Source organism: Quercus robur, chromosome 3 (genome assembly GCF_932294415.1).
Source record: "Quercus robur chromosome 3, dhQueRobu3.1, whole genome shotgun sequence".
In the NCBI taxonomy this organism is placed as follows: domain Eukaryota; kingdom Viridiplantae; phylum Streptophyta; class Magnoliopsida; order Fagales; family Fagaceae; genus Quercus; species Quercus robur.
The window spans coordinates 7066474-7085241 of NC_065536.1; the positions used below are offsets into that span (position 1 = coordinate 7066474).

The window sequence follows — 18768 nt, forward strand, 5'->3', positions numbered from 1 at the left end:
CATTGTTTCATAATATAAAATTGATACGTCTACTTAGAATGTGGTTTTATATAATATACTTCTGATTTTTACTTGATAATTTCATGGGCGGTCTTAAATAGTTAAAAGTGATAAATGACATTCATTAAACAATGATCAACAAACTATTTAAAAAAAATTTTGAAATTATTTTATAAGAAATATAGAAACAGTAAACAATTTTTTTTATAAAAAACTTGACCATAAATTTCTTTTTTTAAATATTCTCTAAATAAATACCTGTGAGAGTGCTTTTTTCTTTAGCACACAGTTTCAAGGATCCTGGGCCAAATAGTTGTATTTTGGTGGACTGAGCTTGGTTCACCGCAGCTAAATGAGAGCTGATTACGAACCAAGTTGTGCGCAAGTCACATAAATCTCCTTAAGGCAAAAATGCGATTCCTCCTAAGCAATAAAATACCATTATAAGTGTTTTAGTATCATAAAATGATCCTTTACTCTTACAAAATAAGTAAAATAGATGTTCATAATATTCACAATGAGAAAGAGATTGAAATATAATATTTAAGGCTTATCTTTTATCATATAAACATTTTAAAGAATTCCTTCATTTGGTACCCTGGGCATACTGTCGTGGGATCCCGGGGCATATTAGGCCTGTAAGAACCCAGAATCTCTGGTTTTTTGCACTATACAATCTTTCTCCATGCTTGTTATGCAATGAAGTTTTGTCATTTCCTTTTACCTCTATAGGTCCTACACAAGAACAACTATACAAGGCACATATCTTCAAATAATTGTTAGTTTCTTAAATTAGGATATATATATATATATATATATATTAATACATATACATATATGTAAATGAATTTCATGGTATTGATTCAGTCACGAGGATCCTGACCCCAATTCTCACAGACTTATACTTTTGCACAAGACTTGTGGGATTTGGAACTCAAGTCTGAGTGGCTTTGCTTGGGCAAAAGACTTAGCTTTACAAGTAAGAATATATGTATTGAGCAGTAAGAAGCAGTAAAGGAAGATAATATGATAAATAAATATGCAAAGTAATTGTTAGAAATCCTCAAATCAATATGAGATATTTCATTATTTTTCTTGATTGTGGATTACAAATGTGCTCACTAAGACGTGATACAAGGTTCAAATAAGCTCAAAAATTACAGACTTTGATGGCTATTCAAGCCTCTAAGATTTGCAAAATTTGAATCCTTTTGAATCTAAGTATGTGCTATAGTGGTTGTTTCTGGGATACCGGGAGACGTTCCTCTGTTTTTCTTAAATTTTACAGAGTTCTCATGGCTCTGTTATGATATTCTTCCTACTGAAAATCCTCCCCCCACCCTTTCAACATGGGTTTTCTTTTCTTTTTATAGTGTGTTTTCTAGGGCTCCATGGTACTAGTGATTTCTCTCTTTTGCCCTTCAGAGCTCGTGCTGTGACAGTTGCTCAAGGGCTGGTCTCTTCCCCATTTTTCTCATAGTTTTCATCTTTTATTGCTGTTTCTCTAAAAGTCATTTGCTGACTTTCCATTCCGGGGCGTTCTTGGGCAACTAGCCTTCAATCTCTCTTCCTTCAAGATTTCTCACTTTTCAGACTCAGCTGTCGGTTGTATTTCCTTACTGTCATTATTCCCAAATAGTTGAAATCTTTTACTGTTGGGTTGAAAGTCATTTGCTGACTTTCCATTCCGGGGCGTCCTTGGGCAACTAGCCTTCAATCTCTCTTCCTTCAAGATTTCTCACTTTTCAGACTCAGCTGTCGGTTGTATTTCCTTGCTGTCATTGTTCCCAAATAGTTGGAATCTTTTACTGTTGGGTTGAAAGTTCTCTTCCAGTCGCTTCTACGTATGATTTTCTCATTCTTGGTTCCTTGTGGTACAGCTTCTTTATTCATGAATGTTTGTTTTATACTTTCTGATTTTTTGCTGCACCAGTGGGTACTTGAGAAGGACATCTTTGTTTTTCATTTATTGTATTTCGTGGTACCTTTCTTGAGTTGTCTCAATCCTACAGTAGCTGTCCTGCATTACCTGAGGATCCCGGGCCTCTGGCAGCCTCTGGGTATCCCCGCCCAGTCCTTTCACTGAATTTTGCTGGACTTTTTTAATGACCTTTTTGCTGGAAATCTGAACATAAATAGGGCCTTAATGTTGATTCTTCTTGCTGCTTGAATTGGGCCTTCTTTACTTTTCATGGAATGGACTTTCTTGTGAAATTTTGGCCTTCAACAATACCTTAAAACATCCATTAACCTCTTTTCCTAATTTTATTTAAGAAAAATCATACTATCATAGTTTGATTGATTCCACACCAAAACAAAAATTATATAAGTATATTTTTATTTCGACAACCTATGAACCTTCATATTTTTTTTTTTTTTTTTTTTTTTTTGGTGGAGAAACAACAACCTATGAACCTACCAGTTCACAACATTTTAATTTTATTACTATTTTGTCCCACCAACCCCCATTTACTTTCATTAATTATTCTGTTCCACTCCCATGACCTAACTCTTCTTTTCATTTATCCACGTACCTATCTCTCATTTCAAATCCAAAGAACCTTTTGTTGCCTTTCAAATATATCCTCACAAATTAGAGTATATTCAACTTGAATAGTCATATAGCATTAGCATCGTGCCTCAAATGTCAAATATAAATGTGTCAAATATCAAATATTTGGTATTTGACGTACCAAATACCAAAAAATTCATTCATTAAGTGTTTTAAATTTTAAAACTTTTAGCATGAATGGATTATATAGTTTCAAATTTGAAATGATACTGTTTATAAATTATAATTTTTTTTTATTATTTTCTTTCTCCTCTCCTAAGAGCATTCTTATCAAGCAGTGTATATGTTAAAAGATGCTCTTTTTTAGCATTTATAACCCAAAAACGTGCTCCATCAAAGATGGTATATCTTAAAAATTTTGCAATACTGCTACAGTGCGGTCTCAAAAATAAGACCGCACTGTAGCACTATGCTATAATTTTTTATTAATTTCTTTCTCTCTCTCTCTTCCGTGTTTGTCTCTTTCCAAGTCTCTTCTCTCTCCTCTCTCACTTCTCCTTTGTCACTCTCTCTCGTGCTCTCCGTCCCTCTCTCCTTCTGGTGTCTCTCTCTCTGGCATGCCCTCCATAGCTCACCAAAACATGCCGCCGCCGTTATTCTCCAAACCCACATGCTCTCTCCTCGTAATCATCATCGCCGTTATCTCCATCCCCACTGTCCGATTCGAATACGGTTCCTCCACCATCCGATTACCCTCCGATCTCTGCGCTATCTCCATACCCACATGCCACCGCCGATCTCGTACTCTCCATCCAATCCTTCTTACTCTTTCTTTCATTTTCTCTCCGCCTCTCTTTTTCCCTTTATCTCTGCATCTTGAGTTCGTGGGTCTTGGGTGTGGCCGGGATGCGATGCTGGGTGTGGTTGGGCTGCGGTGGTTTTTCATGGATTGTGGGTCTATACGGTGGTTCGTGGTGGGTTTCTGCGGTGGTTCGGTGAGTGGGTTTTGCAATTTTGATGTCGGTGAGTTTTAATTTCAGTGGTTTTGATTGATTTTGGTGGGTTCTTGATTTCGGTGGCTGGGTTTGTGGGTTGATCGGGGTGGTTTTGGGTGCTGGGTGTGGGTTGTTCGGGGTGGTTTTGTGATTCTTTGATTTGGATGATTCTTTGATTTTGTGGCTTTGGATGTGGAGGTTTTTTTTTTTTTTTTTTTTTTTTTTTTTTTTCCTGTTGTTGTTTGTGGTTGTGGCGATGGTGGGTGGATGTGGTGGTTTTGATATGGGTGGGTGGATATGGTGGCCGGTGGTGCTGGGTTGTGAAAGAGAGACAGAGGAGAGAGAGACAGAGAAAGAGAGAGGAAGAATAAAAAAAGAATAAAAAAGAATGAAGATAGAATATTTAAATAAAGTGGTAAAAAAATTAGAAGTTTTGATGTAAAGAAGATTATAAAGTGGTGTGTTATATGTTATAAAATTAGGTTTTGAGAGGGTAAATGCTAAATTTTTTAGAATGCTTAATGAGAATGCTCTAATCTACTGTACATAAAAGTACAATTTTTATTATGTTAAAATGACATACTTTTGCAACAAGTGATACTAATGCTAATAATTATCCACTTTAGTAAAGTGTTTATGAAAATTAAAATTTTTTCATTTTCATATAAAAAATGTCCTAAAGATAAAGTCCGGCAATATTATTGTTTTTGAGAGAGAGTGTGAGTACAAGGAGTACATTAGAGACTCCCATGCTTTGACAAAAATGTGAAAGCATAGGTGTGAGGCATTTCAGCATTTGGTTCATATAAATAAATAAAAAAACATATGCAATGTCTGTTTGGGTAGATTATTTTTTGCCAGTTTATTTTACTATTTAGTTTATTTTTACTAATATTTATAGGTTTCATTATATTTTTTGGTACTATTTATGAGTCTTACAGTATTATTTCAGTTAACTTTTATTTTTATTTATAATACTTTTAACGATTTTCTTTTTTAATTTCAACAAAATAAAGGTTCGTTTGGATACAGCTGAAAACTAAAAATACTGTAATAAAATAATTTTTAAATATGTAAATAGTACCATAAAATTTATTTTTAATGAAAAAATTACTAAAAACTGAAATTTGTGGGACTTATAAACAATGCACGAATCCACTTATGTGCTGAAAAGAGACGGAAAAGGCAAATATTCTCTCCTTGGTGCACTGTGCGCCTGTCTAAAAAAATAAAAAAGAAAAGAAAAGAAAAAAAAGGCGTGAAGGTGAGGTACGCAACAAAGGATAGGTTTTTTTTTATTTTTTTTATTTTTATTTTTTTTATTTTATTTTTAAGATTACGATAGGTTTTCTTTGACTCTACACCTGTTCTCTCCATTGATACGCATCACTGAGAAAATATACTTTCTCAGAGGAAAAAAAGGCGTGAAGGTAAGGTACGCAACACTACTTCTCAGAGGAAATAAAGGCGTGAAGGTAAGGTACGCAACAGTACAGGTTTGTTTGACATCCGCTTTAAGAAAACCGCAGTGTACCTTACCTTCAGGCCTTTATTAGTTTGACTTTTCCCTCATATAGTCATATACCTTCAGTTACTCTTTTTCACTCTCCCACCTACCTTCTTATACCTTAACACTCCCAAGCCAGCCCTGTTCTCTGTGTTCCACTCCATGGCCGAGATTCTCTCCCCTCAAATCTCGCCCATTCTCTTGCTTGCTCGTCTCCGCCAGTACTGTGAACTTAGATTTGTGAAGATGTACTGGCAATGCATGAGAAGAAGACGTAGAAAACGACACCATTGCCAAAATGGTATTTTTCCATGACATTGTTATCTCTTCCTTCAAGTCTTTTATTTAAAGCCATATTCTGTTTTTTTTTTTTTTTTCCTCTATTTGGTTGTTCTAATTAGTGTGATCTTTTGCAGGAATTTGGAATGGGATGGTTAGGAAAGATTTACAAGTAAGTTTACATATGATTCTTTAACAAAAAAATAAAATAAAAATATGTTTAAATCGAAAAAAGTAAATAATTGTGCCCTCTAATAATTAAATCAACAATTTTGTTTCGTGATTAATAATATAAAATATAAATAATTTTATTGATTTATAATTTTTATGCCAATAGCACATGTTCTATATGGCTTGGGTTTCTTAGATGCATATTCCTTGGCTTATGTTTGTACTTAATTAGTCAATTGTTCTTTAGTTTTAGAGGTTTGGGTGTTTGTAGGTAGCTTGTGATACTGTGATTTATGTTTTTGAGCAATATTGTGCTTTTGTTTGTGCTAATTAAGAATGTTATTAGTTGTTTTGAAAGACCAAGTTAATCTTTCCATTATGAGTTAAAACTGCTTACTAATATGGAATTATTTTGTTTGTGTTTATCAATTTTAAGAAGTCATGACCAGCTAGATGAAAAGAGCTGAATTAGCTGAATTTGGTAAAATGAGGGGCGTGGATTAACAATAAAATATCGAAATAAGAAAATTTGGTTCGAAACCTAAGATTTTATGGATAGCATGATGATTAATTTTGGGGGGCTAGATATAATTTTTGATTCAAATTTTGAAAAAGTAAAAAATTACGTTAAAAAATTAAATATATATGTTTTTGATTGAAAAGTTGAAGTTAAAAGATTAGAAGGTAAAAAATTTCGAAAAAAAGAAAAGAAAAGAAAAAAGTAACAAGAGCATTCATACAACTGTCGGTTTTATCCAAATTTAGTCTAAAAAACACACTTTTGTTAGTTTGACTAATATACTGGCCAAAATGGCGATTTGCCCATTTCAGCAAAACTTTTCCGTGTCTTGCTCCCTTTCTCAAACTATATTGGGAAATGCCTCTGTTTTGAAATTTGATAATGTGAGGCTTGATTTTCATATAAAACTCGGTTATCTTATAAGGGAGTTACTAAGAGGGTGTTTGGTTTGTGTTTTTAAACAATATCACACGTATTTTCACACAATTTTTCACTCACACGAATTTTCACACATGTTTTTAAACAACTATTTTCAGTTTTTAAACACATGTACCAAATGGGTCCTAAAAACCTCGATGTTCATACAGTCGAGTTAGTATGAGCTTTGTGCCACGCTGGCAAAGCAAATGTGGCTTTTTCCAATAAAAAAATGCTCATGTATGCATGCATAACTCGGTAACTAGAAAATCGAGTTTGCCTTAACAATTTGAAAGTCTAATGTTTCACAACACCTGTTGACTCTCTCCCTCCACACTCTCCCCCAGTCTCCATTAGTCTCACTCTCCCTATCCAATCTCCCTCACCCTCTTCGATAATGTGTAATAGTATATTATATTATATTTTTCTCTTTGATATAATTAAAAATATGCCAAACTAAAAAACAAAACAAACTTATCAACGCTTAGATATTGAAATATATAGATGTGAAATATATATAAAGCAAAGTTTGCTAAAGCCTAAATGTAAAGGAAGAGAGAGTTCACTAACGACATTGTTCACAATTCATCACATGAAAGTTCACTAACGAGCATTTGTTGAAATGCTATGTTTGCTAGGTGGATTGGGCCAAAGAGCATCGCACAGCATGCCACACTCGTCCTTGCTGCGTACCAGACGTCGCTGTCCATACTACGGGCAAAGCAGGTATTCGGTTAATTAAGTCCTCAATATTGTTGATATGATTTACCCACACGCGTCTATGATTATTGGAACCATGGATAGCTGCTTTTTCATTCCATGCATTAGTAAAACTACACCTGTACCCACGCAATGCGCGGGCTTTATATCATTTTCATTTGCCACTTCATATGTTACCATTTCATATTTTATGTAAAACTACAGCTTGAATTAAAATTTTATGTTACCATTTCATATTTTTTCCCTAGAGTCACAAATATAATTAGTAATATACATCTGTGAATGTTATGTATGAACATATGTACAAGTGTTTTGGTTGTCTTATTAGAATCTCCATTGATGTATTAAAAGTAAAAATCAAGAAGTAAACCGAAAAAAAAAAAAAAAAAAAAAAAAAAAAAAAAAAAACCTAGTCTGGGTTTGCAGTTCTAACTTCCATCTCTGTTTAATGCAACTTTAACTTCCATCTTTGTTTAATTAGAAATTAGTAATATAAGCCCATGTGTCCCACTAACCCCTATGGATACGATTCAGGCAAAATATGCTTCCCAAACTGCATCAAGTAAAAAATTAGATGAACATTTTGGCGGAAAGGACTTCAAAGCCAAGATGTCGTTTATTTTATTTTTCAACATCAAGAATATAAAAATATAATATGAATTGAGTTTATGAGATGAACTAGACAGAGAATACAATCGCTAGGATTGACAACTACTTAAAGATGGTGAATGTTATATTACCTTGTAGACTGATATAATTAGCGATAGATAAAAAAAATAGTACTTTGAGATGTGGTCAATACAGCTATGCTTATTTGATTTCTTAAATAAGATTTCTATCATATATCTCCGGAAAAAATAAAAGAGAAGAATTATAGCCATAAACTGATAAATTAAAATGCAAAAAATGTTGAGTTGGGCCCGTGTGTGGCTTGAATTGCCACAAGCCCAAGTCAAGTCTAAATTCTCCTTTAGTTGACCAAATCCTATTTGTAATAGGAAAGTTTACTCCTGCCGACTTTAACATATATATATATTATATTTTAAGGGCTGTCGTGTGAGATCAAAAAGAAAGCAAAAATTCCAATTAACCTAGTGAGCAAGCCGCATGAGAGAAAATAGAGAAAAGAGAGGCAGTCAGCTTCTATTCTTATTTTTTCTGTGAGAGAGTGCTAGGGTGTAATTGGGATTTGGGTTTCTTGAGAGTGTTCTTGTGCACTATTGTATTTTCCCTGATAATAGTGAAATCCCTGCAACTCCGTGGACGTGGGCAAATTGCCGAACCACGTAAATATTGTCTTGTGCTTGTAATTATTTTATTTGGCGTGTGTTTTCTCTATTTGTTTTGTTTCTCACAGGTTAGGAATTTTTGGTTAAATTCCCTACAAAAAAGTGTTTCAACACATCAAAATTTTCGTGTCACTCTAATGGCTGTAGATGTCTGAGAGGATAACTTTGCTCTAGGGTGAGGTAGTCCATTTGTATGCTTTTTGCAATCATTTAAGGCCTAGTAAGACCTAATCGAGAATGATTATGTGTGAGGAACTCCTGTGATGATGGAATACCAAATTCTACAAGGTTCCAGGCAACAAGGATGACTAATTTTGATTGGCAGAATTCACTTGTTAAACCAGCAAGATCATCATGCAACAGTTGGTTTAACAATTTGGCAAGGAGAAATATTCAAAAGAAAACAGTATTTGATAAATGTAGGAAACATATGGAAATTCATACTACATTTATATTAAAAGAGATGTTGCTATTCACATTTAGTTATGAATGTGAAGTTACAAATTAATTTCCATGCTTAAACATATCACTACAAAAAAACGTGTTTTTTAGCTGCGTTTACAAAAATGCAGCTACAGGTTGGCTTTGAGCCACGTTTGGGAAAAACGAAGCTTCACCACTGGATGTATAGCCGCGTTTATTAAATGCGGCTATAGACCACTCTGAAGCCGTGTTTTGTGATCTTTCGGCTGCATTTAGTTGGGTAGGGCTATAGCTGAGTTTTAAAAATGCGGCTATAGACCCATCGGGGAATTTTTTTTTTCTTCATTATATCCCAAAGCTGCGTTTAGTAAACGCGGCTTCAACATGTATAGAGCTGTGTTTTATTCACTGTGACTTAAACATGTATGGAGCTGCGTTTTATTCAACACGGCTTAAACAGGTATAGAGCTGCATTTTATCAAATGCGGCTAAAGGTTTGTTATAAATTAAAAAAAAAAAAAAACCCTCAAATTCAACACAATTGAAAAAAACCCTAAATTGAGAAAAACTCACAGCTCACTCTCTACCTAGCTCTCGATCCCTAATTTCGCCACCGTGCTCTGTGCCACGCAGCTCGATGCTGCCATGCTCTGACCCATTTCCCTTTCCATTCCCTCTCCATCCAACACACTCCCCACTTCAATATCGCCTTCTCCCCTCCTTACCTCACTTCCACCCTCTCCGATTTCCTTTCCTCCCAAATCTCCAATTCCCCTTCCTCCCATTCGAATTTGGGTGATAGTATTGGTTTCCCCTTCTCTTCTTGGCTGAGAAAGTGCTACAGGTTTCCCCTTCTCTCCAAATCCTCTGTGTATGTTTCTCACTCTCTCTTTTTCTCTGTTTGTGTGAGTTTGGATTTTGTATTTTAGGTATAAGATGGGTTGTGGTGAGTGGGATTTTTGGTATTCCTTCTAAGATTCACCATTTCGTTTAATAAGATTTTTCTTAGCTCAAGTTGGATCATTCAAATCTAATGCCTCTCCGATCTAACAAGATTGGTCAGAATTATTAAATTCTATCTCGTGGTTGTGGTTGATGATGGGATTAAATATTTGCAAGATGGAAGCAATAATTATCTATGAAAGACTAATGTTATTATCTTTTTCTATATGCTGACCTTGTCAAATCTAATCCATATTCAATCTGAAAATGTGTTTTACTCTTTCCATTTCTTTAGAATTGCATATGGTTTTTCTGATATGTTTGTCATTGCCTTCTGATAATGTGTTCTGTATGTGACATTCAATCTAAAATGTGTTTTACAATTTCCATTTCATGACTTAACATTGATGCAAAATACAATATTAGAAAATGACATGATTTTAGGTAGTCCAGATGGTCATTTAAGTGTGGACCTTGAATACTATGTTTAAATTATGTAATTGACTCTAGTTCCAACTCTGAACCCATAACAAGATGTCATGACACTACCTGCAGTTAAATGCTTAAAAATTTTCAAAATGTTTGGCCTGAACCTATACTTTGTGTTTGGAACTAGCCTTCCTTTCCTCTTATAAGTCTTTAGTTTTTAGTTGTTACTGCCAGCAGCGTATAATGATAAAGTTCATGTAACTTTTATGAGTTTTATCAAGTCATGTGGGTCTCTTATGTTCTTTGGACATGGTGGCATAATCATTTTTTTGGGGCTAAAATTCATAACATACTCATTTATCCTTAAGAGTTAACATAGTTTGATGGTTTTTCCGTTTCCTCTAGCTAATATTGTTTTATATGTGTTCAGTACTTTCTAATTTTGTTTCTAGACAGGGAATTCTTGTGCTAGAACTAATGGATTGTCATTGCACTTTGGCTTTGTTTGTTTCATGTATATCACAGGAAAAATTGTCAGTTTGTTGTTGGGTTGGGGAATAGAGTGAGGTTTTGGTAGGATGGGTGGTATGGGGATCATCCTTTTCAATTGGCCTTTCCAAGGTTGTATGGTATCGCCTTTGATAAGGAGGTTTCTGTTGAAGCTTCTTTGCTAAGGCAGGGGGTGGAGGAGAGGAGAAGTTGGAATGTTCGTTTTATTAGAGATTTTAATGATTGGGAGATGGATGAAGGGCTGCTTTTTCTTCGTATTTTGGGAGCCAATACTCCTCCTATGGAGACTAGAGACCAGATGAGATGGAAATTGAAGCCTAATGGGGTTTTTGACATCCGATCGTATTCTAACAAATTAAGGGATTCTCTCTCAACTGTCTTTCCTTGGAAAGCTATTTGGAGAGTTAAGGCCCCTAGGCGAGTTTTTTTTTTTGTTTGGTGTGTAGCTTGGAATAAGATCCTTAGGGGAGATAACTTGAGATTGAGATTGAGGAGATTGGAGTTTGTGGATTGGTGCATTATGTGCCGTCATTGTGGAGAGACGGAAGATCACTTACTTCTTCATTGCGAGATGACAAATCGATTTTGGAGCTTTGTGTTTGTAACTTTTGGCTTGTCTTGGGTTATATCTAGATCGATTCTAGACTTGCTTTTTGGTTGGTGGAATTGGCTGGGGAAGCATTCGTCTCAAATTTGGAACTTAGTCCCATTGTGCATCCTTTGGTGTATTTGGAAGGAACGGAATCGAAGGACTTTTGAGGATTTGGATAGTTTCGGTGATCAGATGCTTGCTTCTTTTAGTGGGACCCTTTTTGATTGGTCTCCGGCTTGGGGACTCACGTCTAGTGATTCCCTCCTTTTCTTTGCTCCCTTTCTCTGTTGTAATTTTTGTATTGTTTGGTTCTCTATTGTGTTTGCTCTTTGTCCTCTTTTTCTTGTACTTTCTAGGCTTGCTCTATGTTCTTCATGCATAGAGCAGGCTTTTGTTTATATATATCATTCTTACTTATCAAAAAAAAAAAAAAAAAAAAATCAATTTGAGAGATATTTTCTATTTATTTGATGGTAGGAACTTGGGCCAATCAATGAAGAGGAATTTGTAAAAGTCAGAAGATAATGGAGAATGTTTTCCCTTATTTTATTTTTGAAAACATTGTCCTACCAGCATAAAATGGTACTTCTAAGTTATTAATGTTCCTTGAGATGGTTTAAGAGCCTTTTGTTTTTCTTAATTTTTTTTTTAAATGAAGAGTATGCGATTGTTTTCTGAATATCAATTGTTATTTCCAAACAGATTGAAAATTGAAAAAAACATGGCTTTAGTGAATAGTGAAGTAGAAGTGGCTCCTCATCACTGTTACCTTGGCTTGCTTTTAATTGGTTATGCAGTGAGAAGTCTAATGCGTTAACCACACAACAAGCTAGAAACTGTGATTCTTTATCTGCTTCTTTTTATCATTATCATGGCTCCCTTATTCTCGATCCCATAGTTCTCACTACCATAATTAAGTCGTGCCTGCTATTTTCACTTCTGGTGGGTATGGTTTCTGCTCAGTTGTCGTCAACTTTCTATGCAAAATCATGCCCTGAAGCCTTTTCCACCATTAAATCTGCTATAGACTCTCCAATATCAAGTGAGGCACGAATGGGACCACCCTTGATTCGCCTGCACTTTCATGACTGCTTTGTTAATGCAATTCACCTTTAACTCTTTGTGTGTGTGTGTGTGTTTTGCCCCTTATCCATTATCTTATCTACGAGTACAAATGTTTGCTTGTTTTGTGCATGCGTTTTTTGGGTGTCTTTTAAAAGGTAATATTAGGAATACAATATTTTTTCTAATGAACTTCTTAATGTATAGCATGTTATGATTATTGCAAAGCCAATTTTAGTTAGATCCATTATGGACATCACTTTTATTATACACCAATTACAAAAAATTATATCAACTGTTGTGGATAAAAATTAAAAAAAAAAAAATCAAGTTGTATTGCTGATTTTATTTATATTTTAATGCATGTAGAAGGTGTCATTGTAATATTTCGATTATACTGTATTTTAACATTCACAAATGCTAATTGGCAGTATGAATATAATTACATGTTTTTGCGGATATAGAGGTTCAAGCACAAAGTAAACCCAACGTACATCGATTGATGATTAAAGCGGATTAGTATAGCTTGCACAACACTATTTTGAATCAATTTTATACTTACTATTACTATAAAAAAAATCCATCTGATTTAAAATTATTTTTGGGCAAAATAATACTTTTCATTTCAAACGAATCTATTTCAGTAAACGGATAAGTTACCTAAAAATGCTTTTCTTCTTTTTTAAGTATGATAGACATTTGGGCCCTTCGCTACAATTTCACTATATATATATTTTGTCTCAAGTATCTTAATGGGTTGGCACACAATTGGGACGTTGGGTCTTTTTCCTTTTTATTTTTTAATGACTTGGGGATCCAAACCCATCAACTCTATCTATTCTAACTTCTAGTGAATACTGATGGGCAAGTTCCTAAGACCTCACTTTTGCCCATTCCCAACTGAACTTATCCCTATTCAACCAAAACAAAAAAGTCTGCGTTTACTGTTTAGTCTAGCTAGGCTGGGCTTTTATATAATTTTATTATATTTGATTCATTTTTCTTATTTGTTGTAGACAGGTTTTTAAATACTTGTAGTATATTAATATTACTAGTCGCTAACCCGTGCGATGTACGGGAAATGTATTGTGTACAATATATAATTTAATCTTTGTTTATTTTACTACAACACCAAAATTGAATTTGTAAAAGAAAATCATATAGCTAAAACATTTGTTAACAGCTATACGTTTCAGACATTTATTAAACTATATTATTATTATTATTATTATTATTATTATCAACTTAACAGTATTTTAATATATGATACCAACATGCTTCAAGAAAATGTTCAACACTGAAAACAATTTCGAAAACAAACTCAACTAAACAGTTTGATGAATAAATATATTACAATCTATAATATAAGCCAAGAAATAAACTTTGAAACCAATATGAACAAAATCCATGTCAAACAAAACCATTTCGATCATTAAGAATATGACTCACTAAAGTCATGAAAAACACAGGATTCATTACCCAAAAAAAAAAAAAAAAAAAAAAGCATCTTTAGTCTTTATAGATTTTGCCTAAGTACCCAGATACGATGACACATACTCACACAAAAAGAGACATAAACACGGACAATTAAAGAAAAAATAAGAAAAACAAAAGAGATGTAAACATGGACAATCAAAGAAAAAATATAGGAAAAAAAAGTTAGGAATAGAAATATAAGATAAAGATGGGTTACCCTCAAAAAGAATAATCCATGGATATTCATTGAAATCTTCTAGATAATTTCTGATAATAGAAAAAATAAAACCCAAAAGTTATGATGTTAAAACTTCCAAAAGGCCAAAAAAAAAAAAAAAAAAATCAGAAGATTCAAAGCTTCAAAAGCATTGAAATAAAACAATATATATATATATATATATATATAAAATTACGCAATAGGGAAATACAATAGAAAGAAGGGAATCTATGATTATAGCTTTTTCACTTATGTATTGGACTCCTCTCCTTCTTCGGTCAATGCATCAAGGTTAGGGTTATTTGATTTGTTCAATAAAAATTTGAAGATTTAATTAAAAGATTCAGGCCCAGCAATTATATAAACAAAACAACAATTGACAAACTTATAAGAAAAAACAACAAATCTATAATTTTTATTGAACAAATCAAATAACCCTAACTTTGATGCATTGACCGAAGAAGGAGAGGAGTCCAATACATAAGTGGAATATGTGAATTGTGAAGCATGCGCCGCCCTAAAAAAAAAATCTTGAAGAAAAATAAGTTTTAAGGAGAAAATTGTGTTGCGGCAAAACTAAGTTTTTGGGGCTTAGGTTTTCTACACAAGCAATTCTTAAATAGGAGAGAGTAGAGGCGGTGGGAGAGTGTCCTTATTTGGCTAGAAGTCTAATTTGCATTGGAAAAGGAAAACAGTGATGAGGTGGAAAATTTAATTTAATTTAAATTTAATTTAAATATTGTGCTGACGTGGAAAATTGTGGAAGTTTCAAAAGTTTTGGTTTTATATATATATATATATATATAGATTACAAGTCTTTGTCCTCTTCGTTGAGCCATATCTATTTAATTTGTTTTGCTTATTTGTTATATATTAAAGGTCCATAATATTATTGGTTTTACTTCAGCTAAGTTCATCTATTTGGTCTAAGACTGTTGATTTGGGGAGACGAGACACTGTCAGTTAGTTTTGCTTGCTGCTGTTACTGGCAATATCCTGCTTCAAACGTTAAATCTTAGTGGTCTTATCAGCGTCTTCTCAAAAAAAGGTTTCATTGCTCCATTTTGGTGGTTCTATTAGGTGGGTTCAAATCTTAGTAACTCTAATTGTAGTGTTTAAAGTCTCATATTCTAGCTTAACTCAATTACTAAAGTATCGAGTATTTTACTTCAAAGGACCGAACAAAAACTTTTTGTTTGGGGCCAAGACTAAACAATCATAAGCTAATCACTGCAGTAGTGAATTTTCAAATATCAAATCAGGATTTGCTTCTTCAATTGTCAAAAATAGAGATAAATTTGTTTGTTTTGACATGTGTATTGGATTTTTTTAAATTGGATTAGTGGTACCGCATATCTGACTAGAAAATTTATGTTATATTAATATTAATCTAGCACTAGTTGTGTTTGTCATACAAATCCTACCTATGTCTAGTTGGGGGAGCTCTAATAAATAAATAAATAAAAAACACGAAGGTGTCTTATATTTTACCTATTATTTAAAAAAAAAAAAAAATCAACATATGCAAAGGCCCCCTACTGTTAATGTAGTTCCCCTCCTATGAATCTCCTTACCATACTTTATACTAAACAAATTTTTATTCTTTTTTTTTTTTTTGATCGGCTAAACAAAAAATTGGACATGTGATTGATAGAGAATAAATTTGAGTACGTATGGAACATATGATTTTTATCTTCTCGTCAATCGACGACTATAACCTTAAGGCACATGTATGTGTTTACATTTAAAGAAAACACTTGTAAGAGTTTTTAGTTTTACTTCATTTTTGCTTTGGAAATGTATGCTGATAACTTGGAGATGGAAGCAGGGGCTGTATATTGATAACTTCTGTTGATTTGAGTTTGGCACCAAAGCTGGTACCATCTCGATGTTGCTCTTGGTCATTTCAAGAAGTGGACCCTGTTTGAAAGCTCAACTCATTTCCACAAATACAAGGAGGTATATAATTTTTATACGTTGTTGTGTACTGGGGGGCAGTTTTGTTTTTGTTTTGTGTTCAACAATCAGATGGCCTTTTGGCATGCATGCCTCGATAAATAGCATATATCCGTATGATGAAGTGTGGAAACTAATAACCAACCACCCCCCACCCCCCACCCCAAAAAAAAAAAAAAAGGCATTGTGTTTGTTACTGTTGTTTTTGTAGTCATCCTATGCTTGGACTTTGGTCTAGGATTACTATAGTAGTATCTATAATTGTTACTGTAGCGTGGTAATCATATGGATATAGTATGTTGTTGTGGCCATGAATCACCCATCGCATTTGGATATGGTTTTTGCTGAGCAAGATTTAGTGGATATGTAAGACATGATAATATAGTTACGTACAACTGTTCAATCCTGTAGTGTATATGAATGGTGTTACCTATTAAGCTAATAATATTATCATCATCATTATCATCATTTGTTATCACTGTTAGTGGGGCCAAAATCCAGACAACGATCAGTGCAACTTAATGTTAGTTTAGTGTAGTGTATGCACAACTTTCTAAATACAACTTTCTAGGTACAACTATGCTGTGATTAACCTATACGTAGTACAAGTTACAACCTCCTGTCAAAAGTAAATAATTGTTCTTTGTTGTTACACAACAAATCTAGCTAAAATTTCATAAATTTTTTCGTTAAATTAAGTCCAAAAATGAATATATTATTATTAATTTTGATCTCCATTTTAGGTTTGACTGTTAATCAATGAGCAAATTCTAACAACCTTTTGGCCACATGGAGCTAGAAGCACAAGTTGATTTGTGGTTGAAGAAAAAAAATAAACATCAAAAATTAAGTATTAGTCCCAAATTGCAAAGGTCGATTATGGATCTCTATATATTAATTATTAAAAAAAAAAAAACATTTATGGTAGGTATATATATACTCATTATGTATGATTGCTCCTTCCATTGTCATGTTTGTTAATTTTCTTTTCGCAGTCTTGATTGTTTCATATCAAATGGTATTTTTTTTTTCAATCCAGTGAATTGAAAAAATTGTGATATTCTGTATGTTGATAGCAATAAGTGACACAAATAAGAATTGTGGTTGTTGCTCCATTGAATGAATCCAATATGCTTTTTCTGAAGTCAACATCTAACTTTGCCAACTCCATTGTGGAAAACTACAGTTCCTTCAATTCACTATGCTTTAAAGCCTACTTGTTTGTTAATAGCACTATTCAAGGTGCTTTTACCTCAATTTAGTTTCGATGGCTAATTAACTGTCCCAATGGAGAAGCCAATCACAACATGTAAAGTAAAAAACCTACTTTCTGTCACAACTCAAGAAAGTGCTAATTAGAGCTATTCATAACCACTTATATAGTTCAATTTGATAATAAACGTTTCTCAACACACTCTTGCAGAACACACATCAATAAAGGAAAATAGGAGAACATAATAGAAGTAGATACATGAAAGGAAGCATCATGCTGGTACAGATTTGTCTTCTCTTTCGATGAGCTACCGGTTTACACATAATTTATTATCGTTGCAAGAAACAAACCCAAAATAGATGCACAACCACTGAACCTATGGTTTGGTTTTAAGCTCACCTCTCTTTATGAAAAGAGTCGCATTTAGTGAGCATTTGGATCTGCGTTTGTGGATCCATGTTCATGTTTTCAGCTTCTTTTTTATTTATTTATTTATTTTTAATAGCTCATGAACAGTAAAATTACATGAATTTATAGGAGACAAAATGCGCTGTTCATGCACTCTTCATGGGTTGCACAACATTATTCACACATTTAAAAATTATTTTGCTATAATGTTTTCTGTTTTCAATTTTCAGTTTCAGCAAAAATAAGTTGTATCCAAATGGACTCTTATTATACACAACCACAAGGACTATGTATTTTGTGATGTAAAAATCTTTTGTTGGGACCTTGTTTTGTTTATGTAATTATTTGGGCAATGAACTTGTTTTGTTTGCTGGCCATGACAATTTGTTTTGTTGGTTCCAATTGGTCGCATTTGTTGAGTGTTGGCAATTGGTTTGGGCAGGAATTACAAATTTAGCAAGAAAAAAAAAACCCTATAGCTGCATTTTTAAAAATGCAGTTATAGATAAACCCAATGTAGGGGGCTTTAGCTGCGGGTTTATAGCTGTGTTTTTTACAAATTTTAACTATACATCTCAGCATATAGGAGGTGGAAAATCGCAGCAATGGGTCCTGAAGGGGGCTATTGTCGCGCAGTAAAAGCGGCGTTTACAAGTGTGGCTATAGAAAACACTGCTATAGTCTATAGTTGTGTTTTTATAGTTTATGGTTGTTTTTAAAATGCGGCTAAAGCCTGTGTTTTTTGTAGTGTATATAACTGGTAACAAGCCATATGTGGCTATTAGAATCATCCGAGGTTGAAATTAATCAAGATAGAAGTCAAGAATAATTGTCCCATTCACAATAGAATTCAACATCTGGTTGTGGAAAATTAATTAGAGATTGGTGATTAGTCAAGAATGTACATTCCACTGACCCCATTATTAAGTAACATTGTCCCCCCCCCCCTCCACACAAAACCTCATAATTAAAAAAAAAAAACAAAAAATAGCACTTCAAGACCTTAAAATTTTGGTTGTTATAAACAGAGTGCAAACAATGGTCTAATTCCTCACGAGGTACAACGTACGGACAAGTTGCATCTAAAATTGTGTAGGGGCCTTTTTTGTGAATTGTGTGCTGGGCTGGGC

General features: G+C 33.6%; 1 protein-coding gene across 6 annotated transcripts in view; it reads left to right on the forward strand.

Moving 5' to 3' along the window:
- The window catches only part of LOC126716877 (uncharacterized), a 63521-nt gene that overhangs the window by 38205 nt on the left and 6548 nt on the right, over positions 1-18768 (forward strand). The window contains exons 2-5 of one of the 6 annotated variants that reach the window (XM_050417916.1): positions 5186-5315; positions 5431-5465; positions 7040-7127; positions 10730-11911. In XM_050417916.1, coding sequence (XP_050273873.1) covers positions 5186-5315; positions 5431-5465; positions 7040-7127; positions 10730-10770 — 294 coding nt within the window. In that variant the 3' untranslated portion in view covers positions 10771-11911. Of the gene's footprint in view, positions 1-4906; positions 5316-5430; positions 5466-7039; positions 7128-8192; positions 9705-10729; positions 11912-14938; positions 15142-15889; positions 16021-18768 lie in introns of those variants that run through there. The other 5 variants (XM_050417912.1, XM_050417915.1, XR_007652313.1 and 2 more) reach the window with 5 other exon arrangements.